This window comes from Aethalodelphis obliquidens, unplaced genomic scaffold (assembly GCF_003676395.1).
Source record: "Aethalodelphis obliquidens isolate GAN/ISIS:26980383/991018 unplaced genomic scaffold, ASM367639v1 scaffold34, whole genome shotgun sequence".
Classification (NCBI taxonomy): domain Eukaryota; kingdom Metazoa; phylum Chordata; class Mammalia; order Artiodactyla; family Delphinidae; genus Aethalodelphis; species Aethalodelphis obliquidens.
In genome coordinates this window covers 1,055,749-1,076,883 of record NW_020837978.1, presented here as the reverse complement: position 1 = coordinate 1,076,883, position 21,135 = coordinate 1,055,749, and the positions used below count along the sequence as shown (strand labels likewise).

The following is a 21,135-nucleotide window of genomic DNA, read 5'->3' as shown; positions in this document are numbered from 1 at the left end:
CCCTCTGAGCCCCCGGAGCTGCAGCCCCACCTGACAGCTTGCTTACTGCTTGTCTAATGCCCATACTGTCTAAGCAAGTTGAGTGGAACCTCTGACACGGAGGGGTAGAAATATCATCACTTGCATCTTCCGTGGAGCTGGGAGAATCAGTTCTCTTGAGAAGCTGGGTGTCAGCACCGTGAGAACTTGGTGGAGATGCTCTGACCAGACCCAGGCCTTCAGAAATGTCTGCGTAGAGGCTGGACTCTGCCTACCAGCTTCCACTCACTGCTGAGACAGAATCTCTCCCACCACTGGGAAGTCTAAACCCTACTATCATTTCTTAAAAATAAATTTATTTATTTGTTTGTGTATTTAGTTATTTACTTTTGGCTGTGTTGGGTCTTCGTTGCTGTGCGCAGGCTTTCCCTAGTTGTGGCGAGCGGGGGCTGCTCTTCTTTGCGGTACACGGGCCTCTCATTGCGGTGGCTTCTCTTGTTGTGGAGCACGGGCTCTAGGCGCGCGGGCTTCAGTATTGTGGCTTGTGGGCTCAGTAGTTGTGGCTCGCAGGCTCAGTAGTTGTGGCTCGTGGGCTCTAGAGCGCAGGCTCAGTAGTCATGGCTCATGGGCTTAGTTGCTCCGCGGCATGTGGGATCTTCCCGGAACAAGGCTCGAACCCGTGTCCCCTGCATTGGCAGGTGGGTTCTTAACCACTGCGCCACCAAGGAAGTCCCCCTACTATCATGTTATATTGATGAACTTCTAAGATACTTGGGGTTTTAATCCATTAAAAAAAAACCCAAAGTATAACAGCCTAAAGGGATGTGAACTTTAATTCAAGTGACAGGTTTTTGTGTAGCAGCGTGTGTAGGTCTGATGTGAGCCCTGATGCTATTTGTGTCTTGGAGGCTGGGGCAACCCTTGTTCCATTTCATGTACGGTTGATGCAATTCACTGGGTAGCAGGTCAGTTAAGTTCTTTAACTAAGGATCCATTAGATCCTCAGAACAACTGCTGCCTCTGTAAGTTACCTAATGGAACGGGGGGCGTTGTACTGAAGGCAGAGCAGAGGCTCCATCAACGTGCTCTCTGCACATTTTCTTTTTCTTTTTTTTCCCAGAGCCAAAATCATCTAAGAGAACCAAGGCACTGCCTTGCCCTTGAGAAGTGTAGGTTCTAATTAGGTGATAATAGGAACTCATTATGTACAAATGTGTACAAATAGATGACGGTATTGTGCAAATTTATCACATCAGTTCTGGAAGAACAGCGCTGTGATGGAGGCTTGGGGTGATGTCGGCAGGAAGGTGGAGTTAAGTGGGCCTTTGGCCCAAGCGGGAGCTGTGGCTGGGAGTTCAGGAGAGGGAGAGCCTTCCAAGTGGGTGGAAAGGCATGAGAACAGGCGCAGAGGAGCATTAGTAACCTGGCCGTGGGCAGTGGGCAGGCCGAAAGCTGGGCTGGGACAGCTCGGCCACCTCGGGTGCAGCGAGAGACACGCACACCTACCGCCCGCACACCCGTCGGGTCTCAGAGGCCTCCCTGAGGCCACCACCCTGCCAGGTGCCCACCTGGTCCTCTGCCAGCCCCTGTCTGCCTTCTACTGCCATTCACATGCATCCTGTGTGGCCGCCAGGCCTCGAGCCCTTTAAGGACAGAGGCCCCCGTCCTCAGCACCCGGCTCAGCTCAGCGCCTGGCACTTTTAGGCGCTAGCTGAGGATGTGTGGGAGGTACAGGGGTCAGACAGCCCTGAACTGTGATGGGGCTCAGACAGAGTGGGGCTCTGGTCCCGAAATCGCCACCTCCCCACCGCGGGCCCCCGGTCAGGCCACCGTACAGTTTGCTTCACGCTGTAAAGCAGGAGAAACTCCACCCACATTCCTTGGGGGCGGATAGGACACCCCAGCTGAGTTAAAATAAATACAAATAGGCAGATAAGAGCCGCGTAAAGGCTGCGCAGGAACGCGGAGGCTGACTTAGAAGCCACTGTCGCTGCACAGCTGAGGACCGTGCTCTCTGGTCTTTCATTTGAACTCTTGAGCCAGTCTCATTAGGCCTCATTAGGCTCGACGCCACAAGACTGTGTCCACTGAGTTAATCACACCCGTCGGATTTCCTACAGATAAAGCGTGAGAGAGGACAGTTCGAAAGGAGAACTTCTCTATTTAGTAGTTTCCAGTGATACTGGTGAAAAAGAAGGAAGCAGAGGAAATGTTGACCAATTGACAACTCTTACTGAAGCCACGTTTGGGAGGGGCCCCATAGGAAGCAGTGTCCTTGTCAGAGGACGCAGTCTGCTCTCTTCGACCGCGTGGGGTGGAGCCCTTCCCGTGTGGCCTTCTGCCACCCGCTCAGCCCCCAGACGGCTTCCCGATGAAGGCGCAGACTGTGCCGCATTGGTGGACCGCGCGAGGAGGGGTCCTGGTGTGGAAGCCTGCCCTCCAGCGAGTCACGGGAACAGCGTCTTCTGGAACCGCGGGAACAGGGATTTAAATTTCACCTTTTGCTGTAATTGGTTATTCATTCATTCGGCCTAACAGCTGGAGCCGCTTGTTTAGTAATGATGATCCTTAGTAAAGGAAGCGAAGTGGGACACCGAGCACCTGGAGACCTGCAGTCTGCGTTTCAAACCCGCACAGGGTCAAACCCGCGGCCCACGGCCCCCCCCCCCCCCGCCCCCCCCCCCCCCCCCGCGCCCACGCGCCCATGCCCCCCCCCCCGGTGCTGCCCTTCAGGAGCGAGAGCAGGTTGGTGATTAAACCAGCGGCCCTGGAGCCCCCCCTCCTCCTGCCCCTGGACAGGTGCCCCCCGCCCGGGTCTGGGCCTCAGCTGCCAGCCTTCTCCAGAAACCCGTCGTCCCTCCGTCCGCCGCCGTCAGCTCCACCATCAGCATCTTGCCGGCCCCAGGTCCTCCAGTCTTGAAGAAGGGCCCCCCTCCCTCCAGAAGGTGCCCGGTCGGCTGCCCCCCTTCCATCCCTGCCCTTCGCTCCATCGGAGCCGCTCTTCCGAGGCCCCGCAAGCGTCCGCAGCTCCGCGTCCAGGGGGCCGGGGCCTCGCTGGTCGGCCTGCTGTTCGTGAAGCTCACGTTCACGGTGGTTTTGTCCTTCGTTGCTGTTTGTCCGTTTCCAGTTACTCCGGCACATCATGTGACGTCTGAGCATCTGCAGGCGGTGTCCCACCCCCAGCGACCTCCCGCCCTGCACCCCCATTTTCCCAGCTGGTCCGCCCACTCTTTGGCCATCCTGCGGCCCTTCAGCGATGCGAGAGACGCGTGCGCTCCTGCGCTGGTACCTCGTCTCGGGTCACCTCCAGGTCTGCTCTGCTCCCGTGGGTTTCTGGCGTCTCTCTGTGGAAGTCCTGTTCACTGTATCATTCAGCCCATCACTCTGGCATTTGCATCCATGTGACTAAACAACGTGCTTTGATTTCTGGTCCTCGATCTTCCCCCTTGAGGCTTCTCTCCTGGCACCTCATTCCAAAGGAGAGCTGTGTCCCTTGTGACCCCGTGTCTCCCCCCCACCTCAGAGCTGTCCTCCTGTGTTACGTCGTCAGGACTGACCAACGCGTTCACTCTGGGAAACAACACTTCCTTCTTCCTTTCTGAGCAGATGTCCCTTGCTTACCATAGACCTAACAATTGTCTTTCTCCGTTTGCTTCATTCTCCATGTGTTTGTCACTCACTTCCCCTCAGTCTGCCCTGAAGGTGCTCAGGCCGGAGGCTTACCCTCGGGCACGTCCCCTGCAGCCCCCCTCTAGATCCTTCCGACCTGATCCCACCTGGACCGCTGGATGGTAGAGTCATCCCCTATTTTCTGACATCTTTTTAAAATTCTGTGGTTTGGTGAAGCCAAACCTTAATTAGTTTCCTGAGAATGGTGCATGGGAAGCAAATAGTTTTTGACCAAGCTTATCTGAAAATATCTCTATCCTGCCCTCAATTAACAAGGTGGCCAATGTACATTTCTTGGCTGGAAATAACTTTCCTTCAGAACCTTGAAGGCGTTGCTCCATTGCCTTTACTTTGAGTGTTGCCATGGCAGCCCAGGGGCCACTCTGGGCCACTCCCATCCCCTTGAGCTCTCGGGGACCTCCTCCTCGTCCCCGTGTTCTGAAACTCCGTGAGGTGGTATCTGCGTGCTCTGTAGGCCGCTTTCAGTCTGGAAATGCGTGTTCATCTGCTCTGATCAATTCTCTTTATATGTTAAGATAATTATTTTCTTTACTCTCTTCCTGGAAATCCTATTATACTGACCTCTTGAGGCCATCTTCTGATTTCCTCATCTTCCTTTTTCATATCTACATCTGTTTGCCCTACTTTTCTGTCTTCAAAATCTTCTCTTGAATTCTTGATTTCTGAATTTTTTCAATCTCTAAATCTTTTTTTTCAAATTGTCCTTTTTTACGTAGTATCTTATTTTTGTTTCTTTGATATCTTTCCTTGTCTCTCTGAAGATAGTAGCAGTGATGTGTGAGTTTGTTGTTGTTGTGTTCTGTTTTTAATGATCTTCCCTGTTTGTTCTGTTTCCTCCAAGTTGCTGGTTTTCAGTTTGTCTGCTGTGATTTCTGTCTTCGTATGTGCGGTTTTCCTCACGTGTGTCTGGTAATCCTCGGTTTTCTGCTCATGTTTACAAGTGGGGGCCTAAAAAGCTGATTGGGGTTTTTGAGGACATAGAGCCTGGGGGCTCTGGGGGCTCTGGAGGCCGTTTAGTTGGAGAATCTGAGCCCAGAGGAGAGTTCCTAGCCTCCTCCCTGGAAGGGGACCAGCCTGACCCCAGCACCCCCTCAGGGCAAAGGATGCTGGGCGTTCTGCGTACAATCCACTTACCTTTCCTCTTCTCCCTGTGGTGGCCGCACGCTCACAGGGCCCAATGGCCTTCAATCCTGCCACCTTCTTCAGGACGGAGGGTGAGGCCATTGCCCAGTGATGCCAACCCTGGGAGGGGATTGGACATTGGGCTGCTTCTGGGGGAGTTTAATCAACCCCCTGTCCGGAGTATCTGGGCTTCCCCGGGGCCAAGTGGGCCCATGCTCAGCTTCCCCGCTGCCAGCTTGCGGGTCTGTTTTTTGGGGCCTCTGCCCAGTCCTTTAACACTCGTCCGTCTCCTCTCCAGCTCCCAGAACTTGGGTCTTCTCGTCTCTCCTGTTGTTCAGCCCTTGTCAGCATGTTCATTTTTGCAGGGGTTCCGGGGAAGGAACAGAAGTGTGTGCAAACACCGTCCTCGCCCAGGACCTGCTGACACTCCCAGGGCGCCCCATGCCCTTCACCAGTAAATCGTGGCTGCTGGTGACCTCCTGTCTCCACGTGTGCACCCTAGTCAAGTCTTGGTCCTTAAAGTGATCCCTGCGCGCTTCTGTGATGTCCCCGACTTGCCTTCGGCTGCCCGCTTGGCTTTGCTCTGCTCCCTGGAGGGGTTCCTTGCTGGGGAGAGGTTAATAGCGCCTCATCTTGACTTTCTGTGCTGGATTCTTCAGTGCTTTCTGTTGCTGTTTAATGCTTATTAGGAGCCAACAGTTTTATTTTCAAATTTCGATTATACAGGATCCCTGCGCAGTGAGCTGTTGATCTAAATTAGTGGCTAGTAACTCCTGTTCATTAGCTGAATCCCCTACCCCCTGTCAGGCCACTGTCGTTTCATGAACATTGCAGCTCTGCTTGAGTCATAACATCACCTGTTAGGACAAGTTAGCTCTTAGCGTTTACTGGTTAGCACAAGTGTTCTGTGTGTTGTTGTGACAATGCTTTCTGGTCCTTGGCCGCATCTTTTGCTTATTGCCCTCTTGCAGACCTAGTGCAAGTTAGAAAGTGGTTCTGCTCTGCGTCCTTCCCTTGGTGACAGTTGGCTGTTCAGCACAGCCATATTCATCGTAGGGCAACGCCGTGCCCTGAGAGACGGCCGTGGCCGTGGACACGTGGAGGCTGCCTAGCAGCACCAGGCAGAGGCAGAGAGGCCTGTATGTGGGCAGCCGCCCTGCAGGTGCCTGCGTGGTATCAACTCACTTCTAATGTGCAGGTTCTTCCCCGTCTTTTCCCACTTCAGCTGCTGTTACAAATGCCAGTGTTGGCCCAAGGCTGCAGGGCAGCCCAGGAGAGTCCATAGCGGTTGGGGAAGGTCCCGCTGGGCCGGCCATCAGCCTGCCGGTGTGGACCGGAACCGGATGCCTTCCTGGGGTCAAGGGTGAGGATGTGTCAGTAACTCACCCCCTGATGCAGGGGGGCAACTACGGTCTGCAGGCCAGACCCCAGCCAAGGCTCATTTTTTACTGTCCTCTAAGGATGTTTTTACTGTTTTAGAGGGTAGTTAAAAATTTGAAAGAAAGAAGATAATGAGGAAGAGAAGAAGGAGGAAGGGAATGAGGAAGAACACGTGACAGAGCCTCTTATGTGATGCTTTTCACAGAAACAGTTCACAGCCCCTGCTCTGGAGACGTGGCCAGCTTTGCCAAGTTCCCTGGGCCACACGTGACCACGGTCAGGGGACGCCTTTCCCGAGGCCTCGTCGACTTAAATATGTATGTGGCTACGTGTGTGGTTTCAGAAGGATTCATTGTAAATACGTGGGTCTGAATCACCATTCCTCCAGCTTGTGGCCTCTGTTCGGATTCACCACCACGACGGGCGGTGTCACGCGTGTCTGTGTCCCCACGTCAGCCTGACCATCGCAGATTACGTGCCGAGCCGCAGCTGGAAGAAACAGCAAAACGTGCTCTGGACCCTCTGGCTCCGTGCAGATGCCATGAGGAAGGCGTGTGCAGAGCTTGTTTCTCTTCGTGAGTGTGAAACGTGAACAGAAATAAAACTAAAACGCACTCCTGAGAAACAAATATCCTTTCATTTACTGTTGATGAAAGCGTCACCCGAGAGAGGTTCCGCTAAAACAACTTTAGAATTAGGTAATTTTTTTAAATCATGACTTTACCAAATATTCTCCCTTACTGTGGATATTGGCCAAGGTTTGGTCTTCATCTATCAGAGACGACAGGGCTCACCAGCCCCTCAGCTTTTCCCATTTTACAGCAGTTTTAGTCGGCATACTCTAAAGCATCCACCTACCATATCCAGGTGAATGTTCCAGAAACTTAGCTCTGATCCTGCCGAATAAGTCTAGGCAAGGCAAAGAAATTAAACCAAATAAGTAAATTACCAAACACCCTTTTTTGAGTCATTAATACAAAAGTCATGGAAAATGCCAGTCGCACATTTTTTTATTGTTCAACATACTGAGCTATAATTCTCTCTGTGTTGTGGAATGTTTTTCATATTTGCCTTTAGTACGTTGGCAAATCCAGCATACTCATGAACTGATTATTCCTCCCACGATGAAATATTACCCTTATGCTATCAAAAAGTAAATTGAGGATAGAACATTTGAGGGGGTGATCAGAGAGAAAGCTTGTGAGGCCAGTTGAAGTCTCTGATACCCAATCTATGTCCAAAATACAACCACAGTCAACATTTAATGGCCATCTTCAATGGCACCTGTAATTCACACAGTCAAGTAACCAACTTAATGCTCTATTCTTTCCTTTGATCTCCACTGTGACAGAATTGTCCTGTCACAGGATTCATCACCAGCTGATAAAGCAAACTAGGTCTGAGGATAAGCATTGAAGTCAGACATTACTTGGTAACTTCTTTTCTTTCTTTGCCGAAAAGTTCCATTTGTAGAAACAAGTCAAATTATGTAGTATGTTTTGTTCTTTGGATATTAGTTCGTAGAAATCCAGAGGTCAGCTCTAGCCAGTGGCTTCATTTCTGTAAAAGTGAGAACATAAAATGGAGCTCCGGCAAGAAGCTGGTCTTGAAACTTGTGAACTTGCCCCTCAGCTTATGAGAAGAGGGGGCTGCTATTGGGATCCTGAACTGTTGTCGACTGTGGGTGTTTAAGGAAGAACACTTGTCCAAATAGCATCGTAGCTGAATCAGAGAAAGAAGAGATGCTGAAAGACCGTCGCTTAGCAGGGAATCAACCGATTCATTACGCACTTTTTGGAGGTTTAATTGTCTGGGCTTTATCAGTGGGGCCAACTGCTGCCTGGGTACAGCAAGGGCACTTATATGGAATACGGGGATGAAATGAATGGCTAATTAGGGTATGAAACTTATTCTAAAATGGAGTGCATTCAGTTTACAATAAATACTCCTAAAACTACAGAAATAAAAAAAAATAAGGAAAGGAGAGACAGGAGAGATTAATTCATAATAATTGACTTTAGCAAGAATAGTCTAAAGAGGTACAGAATCCTTGAAATCCTGAAAGTTGCCCAGTTCCTCGTTGTGGCTAATCTGTTCATTTCTGGGGTCTCACTTCTGAACATACCATGATCTTCCTTAAAGAGGAAGGAAGAGGCCTGCCCTTTTGACATGGATCTGGAAAGGCTTTAGAACCGCTGCTGCCCTCATAACACGGTTAAGCACCTGCCTGTGTTTCCTGAGTGGATGAGCTCTGGCTCCTACAGGGAGAAGCCACGCTGCCCGGCAGCCTGGTCTGATGCTCCCAAGCAGGTTGGGACTGATCAACTCTTTTTCTCCTTTCCAGGTGGGAAGGAGAGAATGAAAATGAAGTGGGCAGGTGCAAAGAGACGGGCAAAGTTCACGTGACCGTGGATCTCAAGTACTACCGACCAACTGAAGTGGTAAGTGTCTCGGCCCTGGCGGCAGGGCCACACCCGGCCACTGGCTGGGAAAATATTAACTGGTTGCTGCAGCCAGGCTTCCCAGCTCTGCCCTGGGCTCTCTGTCGTCCCTCAGTGCGCGTTCCCCAAACCAGAGCCCAGGGAATTGCATTTGGGGTGTTATTCTCGCCACAAAATGCATTGCTGTGTAAAGGAAAACAGGGTAACACACACCCAGGGAAAGAGCTGGTTTCAGAAATGGAGGCTCAGATCAAAGGTGGATCCCAGCAAGGTAGTGGCCTGATGGATGGCTGAGCCCCGGTACCTGCAGGACGTCTGCCTTCCAAGGCCCCCCATGGCCCTCAGGGTCTGGAGATCCCGGTGCACACGCTCATGTACACACGCACGCACTCACACACACCCACATAAACACACTCATGTGCACTCACACATGCTCACATACACTCACATGCACACTCTCACATGTACTCATACACACACGCTCACATGTACTCACACACACTCGCACGCACTCACACATGCACACACGTGCACTCACCTGCACACGCACAGACCTGAGTGGTGTTAAGCCCCGCACACTTTTAAGCCTCAGCTCAAGCACTGTCCTGGCTGTGAATCCTTTTCTGGCCGATATCCTACCACCACTGAACTCATTACTTTCTCCTTTGTATCTGTTGATACAATAAATGCTATACATAACTATATTATAACACCTATTATAATTTACTGTACTCATTTGTTTACGTGTTTTTCTCCAAAGAGTTCCTCCAAAGTCTTTGAGGAGAAGGACTTTTTTTTACTATCTTAGATGAAAAACTCAGTGCTTAATGATTATTGGTGGATGGGTGGATAAACGCATAAATTTCTGAATACAGAAGTTCCTGAATAGATTCAAACTTTTACTGAATGACTGAACACACATTGTCTGTTCATTTTATGGGTGAAAGAATCCCCCTTGTTTACATAGCGTTTCTCTAACCCTCACCCCGTAATTTGCCATCTGTCTTTCAATTCTATTGATGGCTCTTTCTCCACCTGACGTTTACTTTAGTATTTTTAAAAACATGACTAGCCACTAATTACTAATGTTTCATACCCTCCCAATCTGTATAATACTTTATCAAATACTAAATTTTAAAATACAAAAAAATAGAAAGAAGTTCCTGTATTAAGAAATGACCTACAGGTTGTTTGAGCATAACATGCTCCTTTCCTAGATTTGTAAGAACTTCTAGCTTGGTGCTGTCACTTCAATGTGGACCACGTACACTGTGGTGACAAAACTCGATGTTTTAAAGGTACCTAAAGGTGGTAGAAAGCAGCAGCTTCAGAGAGAAATGTTCAGACGTGGTGGTTCCCGAACGAAATGTATATTAACCGTGAAAGTAGAGTCCTGGAACCTGTTTTACCTGTGTTTGAACCAAATTTCTATCTGTTCTACAACTTTCCGAGATCAGGAAAGCCACGGTGAAGAAAGATCGAAAGTGAACCTGTCACCGGTAATCACCCTTCAAACTGTCTTGTTTCAAACAAAGGAAAACACTTCATTTCATGCACTCGTACACACAGGAGCGAATAAAAAGGAAAGGAAATCAGCAGCGCTTGGCGACTGGGCTGTGCAGTCGCATTGTCCTGGCCCGGGCGGGGCCGGTCTTTGACACACAGTGAACAATGGTGCCCGTGCTGATGGGGCTGGGTGTGGCCAGCAGAGGATGTGCTGGTCCCAGGGAGGGGACACCAGCGCGCTCCTGCTGACACAGCAAGGAGACCCGGCTGTGGAGCCTCCCACCGGGCCCAGAGATGGGCCACGGGCTCTCGTTTTTCTGGGACATAAACAGACAGCTTTCTTTCCGTGCTCGCGAATGAAAACTGTCATCTCAGAGTGGAAAACGGACGGAGCCAACCCTCAATCCCTGTAACAGCTTCACCGTGGCCCTTCTCGTTTCCAAAGCTAGGAGGTCGTTAAGAACAGCTTGTCTGTCAACCTGACTTGGGCACCGTGTGGGGTTGATAAGGACCCTTGGGCTCACAAGACGGTTCTTGAGTCCCTGTGGACCCTCTTTCCTGCCGAGGCTCCACGTCCGTCCTTTTGTTCTGGCCAGTGTCCCTGTCGTACCTGTTCTGCAACTCTGTTTGCACAAAAGGCGTTTGAACGTGACGGTGCCCTCCTATTTCCTAGGCTCTCCTCTCACCCCTCTAGCTCTCCCCACCAGCCGGATCCCCTTTACTGCGTCTGGTCTTGGATTTTGTCCACTGCGCTCAGCACAGGCTCTGTCGGGCAAGCCTTCTTGTGCGGTGAGGCTAAACTTTTCACCTCATTCTTCAGAGCAGCAGTTTTCCCAGAACTTGGATCGGCTCGACAGCCGTACGTGGAGTTGCCTCGGGGGTGACAGTGTTCCTCCAGGTGAAAGGGGGTGAGAACTGGAGCCCGCCTGCGAGCTTGCACTTGGGTCTGTGCCGTAAACAACACACCCAGGGCGTCGCTGGCGCAAGGCCTGAGAGGCACTCGATGTGGGGAGACGTGTAATTCTCCGTGTCCCGCTGTGTCCTTCCCTTTTCTGAGGTCACGTCCATCTTCCAGGTACCACAGCCTCCCTCTCATCCTTCCTCGCTTTCTAGAAAAGCTTGTTCTCCTGATCGGCTTTCATCCTGTGTCTTCAGCACCTAGCACACCCCGGAGACGAACGCATAAACTAGATCTTCTCAGAGTCCAGTGGGGCCAGAATGATTGAAAGAAAAAAATGCCGTAAAGAAAATTGGGGGGAAGAAGCAGGTCATAGAACACCGGTATCCTAAAGCAAGACTAAAGGGAGATAAAGATTCGCATTGTTTTCCGAGTGAGATTCAGACCAAGCGAGGCAGGCTGTATATGCAGCACAGGCCAGCACTGACCCCAAAGAGGCCGCCAGCGGTGCTGTGCGGGGCAGGCCTCCCAGCTGGAAGCCTCTCCCTCGTTGGTTTGTCACCACAAAATCTTTGGTCCTGCTTCTGCTCCAGAGTGGACAGTCCTGAAAGGTTTTGTTCTGAGCTTAGGACTCTGGTGTCCAGTTGAGCTGAGCGGAGTCCTGTTCTCTGGTTCCTGCTCTGGACACCTCTGGGCTTCCCTTGCATGTTGAGGAGTTTTACTGCTGTGGGAAGCTTCATCCTGGAAATTGGACTTTGCATGTCCCATTGCCCCTGAATCCCAGCATCGGTGATGGCAACACGAATACTTGGGTCCTGTACCTCTGTCCCCTCTGGCGTTTCCTCTGCCTGTACGTGTACGCAGAGCTGTGGCATTGTGCATTTGTGTGCGGGGAAGAAGCGGGCTTGGGCTTAAGGCCAGACGGCCTGAGTTACCAGATATGTGAACTCAGGCGTGTTACTTCTCAGTGCCTCTGTTTGGCTGTCTTTAAAGACGGGATTCATAGTCAAACTTCTTTCAAAGACTTGCTGGAGAATTAAGAGAGTCACTTACACAAGTGCTCATTAGAGCCGTGTCCGGCACATGGTAAAATACCAGTATTAATGCTGTTATTGTTAGTTATTCATTCGTTCAACAGATGTTCACCAAACCCTGTGTTAGATCCTAAGAATTCAGCATGGACGAGACAGACCCATCCGGCCCTCGTGGAGAGTGTAGAGAGGAATAGGTCAGTTACTCGAGTCGAGTGCCTTTTAAAAAGTAGGACGTCACTGGTGAAGTGTACGTATTAACCATTAAAAAGTCAATAACGTGGTGTAATCAGGGCTTCTAGCAAACGCTAATAGGTACTCTGATTTTTTAAATTCTTGTTTTATCTTGATTTTTATCCTTTCTGACCCTCTTTCTGAAGATTCAGTAGCTATTCAGTGGTATGGAATTGTCATGTAAATAGGAGAAAATTAACATTGACCTATTACTTAATTTAAAATAATAACGAAGATGTCTTCTTTTTGTTTGAGAATTTTTAACTTGGAAAATTCACAAAGGTTGTATTGGGAAGTACTCATCCTGATGTGCCGAATTTTAATGACACCAAACGTTCAGTTCACTTAAAAAAAAAAAAAGCTAAGAGTTTTTTCTTTTCAGTGAAACAAACAAAAAATTGCCTTTTTTCTGCAGAGCATTTTAGGAAATGGCATGGGAAACACATTAACAGACCGAAGTTGAAATCACCTATTTTCCACGAGAAATGTCTTGATTTAAACTCTACTGGGTGATGGAGCGGAGTTTCTCCTCGCTGTATTATTTGCCTCTAACGTTCGCTTTTCTTGCCACTGTATTTCTAATGTCCTCAGCTGTGATTGGTTTTTGCTCTCTTTGCTTCGATACTTAATGTTTATTCGCGTTCTGTATAGATACTAGAAAAAATTCCTGAGTTAAAATCTAGAGCTGGGAAAGCAGTAACTTCAAAGAAGGCCAACAAGCTAGTTAAAGCAACACCTTCCTTCAGTAAAAACATGTGGCCTGTTTCTAATCAAATTACCATATGCTCATTGAGTTGTCCCCTCTGCAAACTTCTCCTAATATTTTTCTGTAAATGATGTTAAGTTAAATGGCCCGTAATTGCTTGTTCTATCTCATAGCCCTGTTTAGAATAATGCTGGGTAACACTTTCCAGACCTCAGGAATCTGATCTGTCAGCAGAGGACTTGTATAAATACCAGTCAGAGCTTTGCCCAGCGCCATCCCTGGACACTGGGAGCCTTGAAACGGTCCCTTCTTCCCCCGTAGCTGTTCTCAGCCCCTCGCACACGTCCCTGCCCTTAGCAGGAAACGGGACCCTCCCTTGCCCGCGACCTGTCTCCTCCGGCTCTGCCAGAAGCACCCATCTCTCCCGTCCACATCCCTCCAGTGCTCTAATCCCACCCCTACGCCCCTGCTTTCCTTTGTTCCTCGTCTGGATGGTGGGGGCCAGGCGGAGAGGGGGCAGACACAGCAGTGAAGGGCGAGCCCCTCTCTCTGCTCCAGGATCTGGAAGAGGAGAGGCCAGGCTCCTTATTCTGTAAGCGTCAAGGTGCAGGCCCAGTGTTCTCTGCTTTTATAACTGCCCGAGCGCAACGGCGTGGAATGCTGTCACAATGCTTCCTCTTTTGTAGTTATTCTCTGAACTTCTTACTGCTTGTATTTTACAAATAGTTTATATCTCTGCGTCACTGTTCATGTGTTGTAAGCCTCCCTCTTCGGTTCCTCATACTAATCTTTCCATCCCTCCTTAATCACTCTGGCCTTTCCTGCCCTTTTCCTTCCTTGAACTTAACCGAGAGAACTGTAGTTTCAGTCTCTCCAGTTGAGTCTCAGCTATTCCACAATGTGGCCTCCGTGCTTCACAGGACGCCGCGCAGAGCCCCCAGGGTGGGTGACATTCCTCCTAAAGCCTGGGCTCTTCCCTCGGCTCCTGGCCCCTCAAGAGCGTTTACGTCTAGTGAAAGAACAATTGTGTCCCGACCATGATGCCCCCGACTTCCTCCTGTTTTTCCTTGAAGGTTTATGATTAGATCCAGGTTAGAATGATGCTATTAAAGACTTAAATACCTCGGTGAATGTACGTAACTATATACCTTCCCTTATATTAAAAAAAATTTGTTTTAAATTCTTTTTGTTTGCATCCCAAAATCTCCCTGGTAGCCTTAATGTAGATGCTTTCATTCCTTGTACCAATCGGGAATTCCTATAAAATCTGTACCTTTGTTCCAAAAACGCTGAGCAGGTCATGACTACCCTCATTTGTAATCATAGCAATGACCTCTTGACCTCCACAACATAAATCCCAGCATCTTGGAAATGTGCTGTAGCCTCTGCAGCTCCTTTCTTGAGGAAGGGCAGTCTGTTCCCCAGCTCAGCTGCTACCTGCAGGGCTCTGGTCGCTCACAGGAGCCACTCCCTCTTCACTCTCATCTCCGGCCACTGGCGTCTGTACTCCAGAATTTCAGGAATCCCTGTTTGCTGTTTGTTGGTTTCTTAAATCAGCAGTGCTGTTTCCGTTCTATCCAGCCGTAATTATCTCCTGAAATAACCGTGATTCAGAAACCTTTTCATGGAGATTCCGCAGATAACACTATCTGTGTGTCCTTCTTCCACTTGTTCTGCTCTGTGCGTCCGACAAGGCTCATAATTCCTTAGCAAGTCTGAGTGTTTTTCCTAGCACAGAGTTCACGTGTGGACACTAGCTCTTCTGGGTCCCCCAGAGCTCCGTCCTGTCTGTCTGCACCGGCCTTTCTCTTCCCTCGAGGCCTCCTCTGGCTTCGCTTCCACACCCCTGGCTCGGGGCAGACCGGTCTCTTCACTCACCGTCACACCTGCTGGCACAGTTGAGCGCTCGCTTGACTGCCGTGGTCGGAGCCTCCGAGCTGCTCCCCGCAGCTGATGGCCTTGCTCCCTAACTCGGCAGCTCTGCTTGGCCTCCTGCACAATCACACCTGATGTGCTCTGCCTGCTGGCGAACACCCAGCTCCACTCAGCCGCTGTTCAGAGCAGGCGCTGTACTTCATAGCCAGATCTGGTTCGTGCATTTTGTAATGCGGTCCCAAAGCAAGAAACGGGCCGGTGCCCAGGCACTGAAAGATTCTGCAGTTTTTAGGATTCGTTACAGGAATCCTTTAGTGCATTCGTCACATACATTTAAAATATAATTCTTATTTACCTTCAGCTTCTCAGAAGGTATATCAGCACATATAGAGTATCCCTATAGGGTTGAGGCCTTAGAGGTTTAATTCAGAAGGAATGTTTATTGAATTCCGACCGTGGAAGTGAGTCCTCGTAGCGGGTGGGGGAGGGAGGGAAGGCCCTCAGCGGGCAGCGAGTCTCCCCCAGGTGAGGGGACAGCTCGGCAGCCGCAGGCTGGGCCGAGGCAGGAGCAGTGGGGCGCTCACTGGACCCGGTGGTGGCGGCCAGAAGAACGGTGACGGGCGCCAGGACGCTGCAGAGATGGAGAGCACAGGGTCAGGGGCCAGATCGGATGGTGACGCACAGGTGGCGGGACCCGGGGACAGGACTCCCTTCGCGGGGCAGGGGCCTCAGGGCCTCGGGGCGCTGGTGGCCTGGTGTGGAGGAAGGCGGTTGGGTTTGGGGCTACGTGTACGTGAGGTGAGTTGAGGCCCTGAGAGGGGCGTTTGGGGCGGGGGGTCTGGAGCAGGAACTGGTCCCCGGCCAGGCAGGTTTGGGTGCGGGAAGTCAGTCTCAGAAACTCGGGCTGAGAACACTGGTTAAGAATTCATATATTAAGCATTTGTGTCCAAGAGCCTCGGGGACGGACTAAAGTGTTCCCCACCTTCCATCGTGAGCCCCTGCCTTCGAGGCTCCTCAGAGGTTTCAAGGGCTGATGCCAGAGAGTTGACATGAGCTGGAAGGTGATTCCTACCTCCGTTGAGGCAAACTGCATTTCAGGGATAAGCAGAGACCTAATTCCAAACTGACGTGCCCCGGAAGGCGGGATGCGAAGCGTTTTGGTTCGTAAGGATGGAGGCCCGTCTGAGTATAAGCGGCTTTTATTGCTGTCATCATTGTAATTGTCGCCGTCAGCAGCATCGTACAGGCCTGTGACGTCACTGGTTTTCAGAAGACGTCTGACAGCCTCCTTCGAGCTCTTCAGGTCCTGATGTTTTCGTGGTTTTCAGTATGTCTTTGGTTTTGGCCCCGACAGCTTCGGGCAGGAAAGGTCGTTCGCTCTTAGCGCGGCCGGCTCTGCTTGATCCTACACGGTGGAGCGGACAGTCCTGGTGAAGGTGAGGACCCCTCAGGTCCTGCGGACGTCTGTTCCCAGAGGCTGTCCCAGGCCCCGGGGTCCAGCACGTTCCGGGCCGAGCCCGGAACTTCGGTACCGCTGACGGGCCGGAGACCAGCCGCCCTCGGCACCTCCCTGCCCCCTCACCGTCCTCCCCCGGCAGGAATCTTCCCGCGAAAACCCGTCTCTGCGCTTGCTTCTCAGAGGCAGCTGGGCATCACTTTTACAGCCGAAAATCTGTGTTGGTTTCCCATTGCTGCTGCAACGAACGATCACAGAGTGGCTGAAAACTGCACAAAGGCGTCATCTTACGGTTGCAGAGGTTGGAAGCTGAACTGAGTTTCGCGGCGCTGACAGAGCTGTGCTCCTCGTGGAGAGGGCTCTGCTGGAAGAAAATACTGAATTAATCACTTCGACCCGTTGCTGGACCAGTGTCTCTTGCTGTGTGGAAAACACATTATTATCACCTTGAGGAGGAGGAAGAGTTGGAAGATTCTAGTTAACTGTCAGCTTAAAGCTTCAGACACGCCCTCGAAAAACACCGTGAACGTGCGCCTGGGCCGCCGCAGACAAGGTCCAGCCGCACACACGTCTGAGGCAGCACCAGGCGAGGGCACGACAACAGTAGGATCTGAGGGAGATTTGTGCTTAAAAAGAGACCCAGGGAGCGTTCCGGGTTGGGGGTGAAGCAGTGGCACCGCGGAGACGCGGTGCAGGGACCACATGGTCTCCCGGGGAGACGCCGGCCCCATGGGGACGCTGGCGCCAGGGCCCCTCCCAGGCTCCCGCGCGGTGCGTCCTCCGCTGCCTGGGCAGCGCTCGGCCCTCCTCCCCTCTCTTCTCACCCTCTTCTTCTGCCTGCATTTTGACCTCTTTTCCTTCCTTCCTGCTCTTGCTGTTGTGAGTCTCACAACCAACCAGGAGTCATCCTTAAGCCCTACAGAGTCCCTCTGCCTCTGAGATCACCCACCTGTCCTTTGACAGGTGCCTTCTGACCACTGACTGGTCATATTCTGAGGCGTCCCCCTAACCAGTTCCGTTAAGTTAGTTAAACAAGGTTCTTGGTGGAGACTGACTCCTAAACAGCTCGCAGCTGTTGTGATTCACGGGCCATGTCGGGAACGGGGCAGGACCCTTGTCTCCTAAGACGGGGACTTGTTCATCTCATAAACATGGGTCCTTAGCAGCCGTTCCAGGAAGACTCATCTAAATACGCTTTTATTCATTTTTTTTACATATTCTGCAACTTTATGATGAGGTGTCTCCCTGTTTCTCAGGGATTTTTGTTGAGAATGAAGTTAATTCTCTGCAGAGTGATATTAGAAAGGCACGGTACCTTTTAAATTCAGATTGTTTCTATTATTTTTGGAAAATAGGTCAGCAGAGGAAATGAGGCAGCTGTGACCCTCTAAAGCCACAGTTGAACTTGGGGGAATATGTCGAGGTTTCTCTAAGGCATGTTAAGATGCTGAAGAGAAATATTCGATTTAGTTTCAGCTTTGGAAGCTTAGGCTTGCAGTGTCTTCCTCTTTGCACAGCTATTTTGGTGAAAATTTCAGTCAAGTGTATTGAAGTGGGCTTTGGATGTGCTGTCCAACACAGGCATCCCAAATACAGTTTTTATTACTCTTACATTTCCCAGATGAACAGGACTGACCTGACTGAGGGTGGCTCTCTTGCTAAAAATGTTAACTTACAGTGACAGTGTGAAGAAATCAGAATTCTAACGGCTTGTGGATCAGATCAATAGGAAAAACAAAAGAGAGAATGTGGGTCAGAACAGTTGTGATTTTCCTATGAGGTCCTTGTGCCGAGTGCCGCCCGCTGAGGTGAGAGAGGAGCCGTTTTCACAGTCTGGCTCATCCGTGGACGTGGCGTGCGGGCCCGTGGACCTGGGGCCCGTGGACGTGGTGTGCATGCCCGTGGATGTGGGGCCTGTTCTGGGGCCCGTAGATGTGGCGTGCATGCCCATGGATGTGGTCCGTCCTCGGGTTGGTGAATATGACATACTCTTTCCGTGCACCAGCCCCTCCCAGCTGCCCTACAGGTCGGGTGGCTGCTGCTCCCTTGGCATCATCTCTTCCCCCGGCTGCTCAGGGCGGCCAAGCAGCCAGGGGTGGGGACAGAAACAAGCAGCCCTGGGGTGGGCAGCGAGAACCTGGCCCGGTCACTGCGTGGTGCTGGGCGACCACACCCCAGCCCCGAGGGAGTGAGGACAGCTCAGCACCCACTGGGGTGAAACCAGGACGGCTTGTCCCATCAGGACAGCGGTGGCCAAGGCCACGGGGCTAGCTCTTGGTTTCTTTAACATATTTACCAAAAGGCCAGCACTTCCCTCCTGACATCGTGTTTGTCTGGTTACACATGAAACAAAGCCTTTGCCTGTCCAGTGACAGCGTCCACCGAGGTCACATTTCTTCCCGTCCAGCTGCCTCACATCCGAGTCTGGATCCTACATAGTCTGTGTTCACAGCTGCATCGCTCTGGGGCAAACGCAGACCCCACGGCCGTGGCTTTCGGCTTTCTTCAGCAGGGACAGCTTTGCACACCTGCTTAGGTTGATGTCAGTCCTCCTGACTCAGGTGCCCCGCTCCTCGCCTGCCCTCCTGGACCCTGGCTAAGTAACGTTTAGGTTGTTCAGTCCCCAGCCTCTGCTGAAATCCAAAGCACACCACCCACGACCTACTGGAAATACTCTCCTTTCCTTGTCTGCACTTTCCATGACGTTGCTCTGTATTTCTAAGTAATTCAGCCTCTTTTCTGTCTGCCTTCCTCATCTTTATACTTTTTCCAGGCAGCTGGACTTTATTTCTGATACCCTTATGCGTTACGGCCTGTATCCCAGGCTCAAAAGTGTGTATTTATTTTAAACGTGAGTCAACGATATCATTATTTCTCCTGCATCTTCTGTCTGTGTGACATTTTGTGCCCTGACCATCACGTAGACAGTAGGTCAGGGTGTGGTTTTCGCAGGTATTGTTCATGTAAACCACCGGCAGTGGTTTTAGTTTATTCATCAGAAGGAAACAGCGAGGGGGAACACTGGGGTCAGGTACGTAGGCGTGAGGATAGAAGGTGGCGTTCGAAAGTGGCGCCTTTGGCTTCATCTTCATGTTCCCCTGACTCAGCACCCGTTTCCCCGTCTTCTGAATGAAGGGTGTGCTAAACTACGCAAAAGTACTGGGAAGGGAAGTTAGCGCGTGTGAAGCAGCTCGAGATCTCACCATCGAAGATACCATATTAGTGTAAAGTGCTGCAATTTTTATCAAAGGAAACTCCTCAGACCGGACTCTGGATTCACCTGCCTGCGTTAGTCAGTCAGCAACCCCTGCGTCCACCGGAAGCCCCGAGCCTCTCCCCTCTTGGAGGTGCCTGTCTCGGTCCTAGAGTCCGTTTCTGGGTGTCGGAGAGAATCAGAGTCGGTCACGGCCCTGGAAGTTAAAGCAGAGGACACATGTCAGGTGTCCGCCGGCACTCAGGTGGGGGAGGGACAGGCGCAGGTTTGCAGGGCACCTGCTGTGGGTGACGGATGCCTGCCGGCTGGCACATCCCATCACCCTGGACACTCAACGATGGCGTTTGTGAAGCCCTGTTAGCAACCCCTCCACCCAGCTGGTCCTGTGCAGCCGGCACACTGCACAGAGTCCCGCTGAAGAACTTTCCAACCTCCCCAAGGCACCTAAGGGGTGGAGACCGGGGTGCGTTGGTGCCAAAGTCTCGGGTGAAGACAGACCCAATGCACAGAGATAAGCGAGGTGGACTGAATTTGTGAAAATTGGGAGGAATGCCCCCAAACGTGCAGGCTGTGTATGGGGCGGGTTCAGTGCAAGCAGTGGCCGAGTGGTTTTCTCCACTTACTTCCCAGCGATGCGCTCCTTTCGGGATAAAGGTCAGCGCCGTCGTGGGTGTGCGAGTGTCCATGTGTCCTTAGAGAAGTGGCCGGAGACCGCATAACAGCGAGGTCTGTGCTCAGGCAAGAGTGGCAGGCGTGCGCGCTGGGGGCCGCCTGGCCTGCAGGGCTCAGGCCGGGTGCCCTGTGGTCTCCAGAAGGCTGCTCAGAAGTTAACTGTCTGCGAGGGCTCATCTCAGAGCAGCTGCGAGTGGTCTGGGGGCTCTGGACCTGCAGGGACGGGGCAGCCGCGTGCCTGGTCTGCACTCGGAGGCTGTGTCCTTCATGCCCACTTTTGGTTTCAGCCTCGTGGAGAAGCACATGGAAGCTGATTCTCCCCAGGGGAAAAATGCTCGAATCCATCATTTTTTTAATGTAATTTTAGGGAAGCATCGATCCTTTCCAGTCTTCATGCTGAGAAAGTCAAACTGAACGGCCCAGTCTGCCCTTCCCTCTCTGCTCCCAAGTTTTCGCCTGGCTCCAGTATTCTTTATAGGGTTTTATTTTCCAAACGCCCATTTTGAGTGATTAGACCTTTGTACAAACTGATGATGTGTAGCCGTCCCCTCACGCATCTGTAGCTAAGCCCCCCACAAATTCAGGGGGCGCTTTGGAAAAGCGAGACGGCTTTCCCTACCCCACAGGCCACGGAGAGCTCTCACCCCCCAGGGAGGAGATTCGTAGGACCCACACGCTGAACTCGGCAACTTCAAAAGATCATTTACCAATTAAAGTTACATTGACAGTGGAAGTCTGAAAGTCAGGATTCTGTGCCCAGATGGCCTTGGCCTTCCGACCCATCTTCAGAAGCTGCGGGTCAGCGTGGGCCGTGTCTGTGCCGTCGTACGTTCTGGATGCTTTGTGGTGGATGCTCAGTTATCTGGTGGCCGAAGGTCTGTGGGACCACGACCCGTGGACTCCGTGCAGGGTGCAGAGCACGTGGCCATGG

At 51.4% G+C, this 21,135-nt stretch overlaps 1 protein-coding gene across 3 annotated transcripts in view; it reads left to right on the top strand.

Annotated features, from left to right (window-relative positions):
• GMDS (GDP-mannose 4,6-dehydratase) overlaps positions 1-21,135 on the top strand; it is a 485,716-nt gene that overhangs the window by 410,578 nt on the left and 54,003 nt on the right. For all 3 annotated transcript variants that reach the window (XM_027128223.1, XM_027128225.1, XM_027128224.1), the window contains one exon: positions 8,516-8,612. In XM_027128223.1, the coding sequence (XP_026984024.1) occupies positions 8,516-8,612 (97 nt within the window). The remainder of the gene's footprint in view (positions 1-8,515; positions 8,613-21,135) is intronic.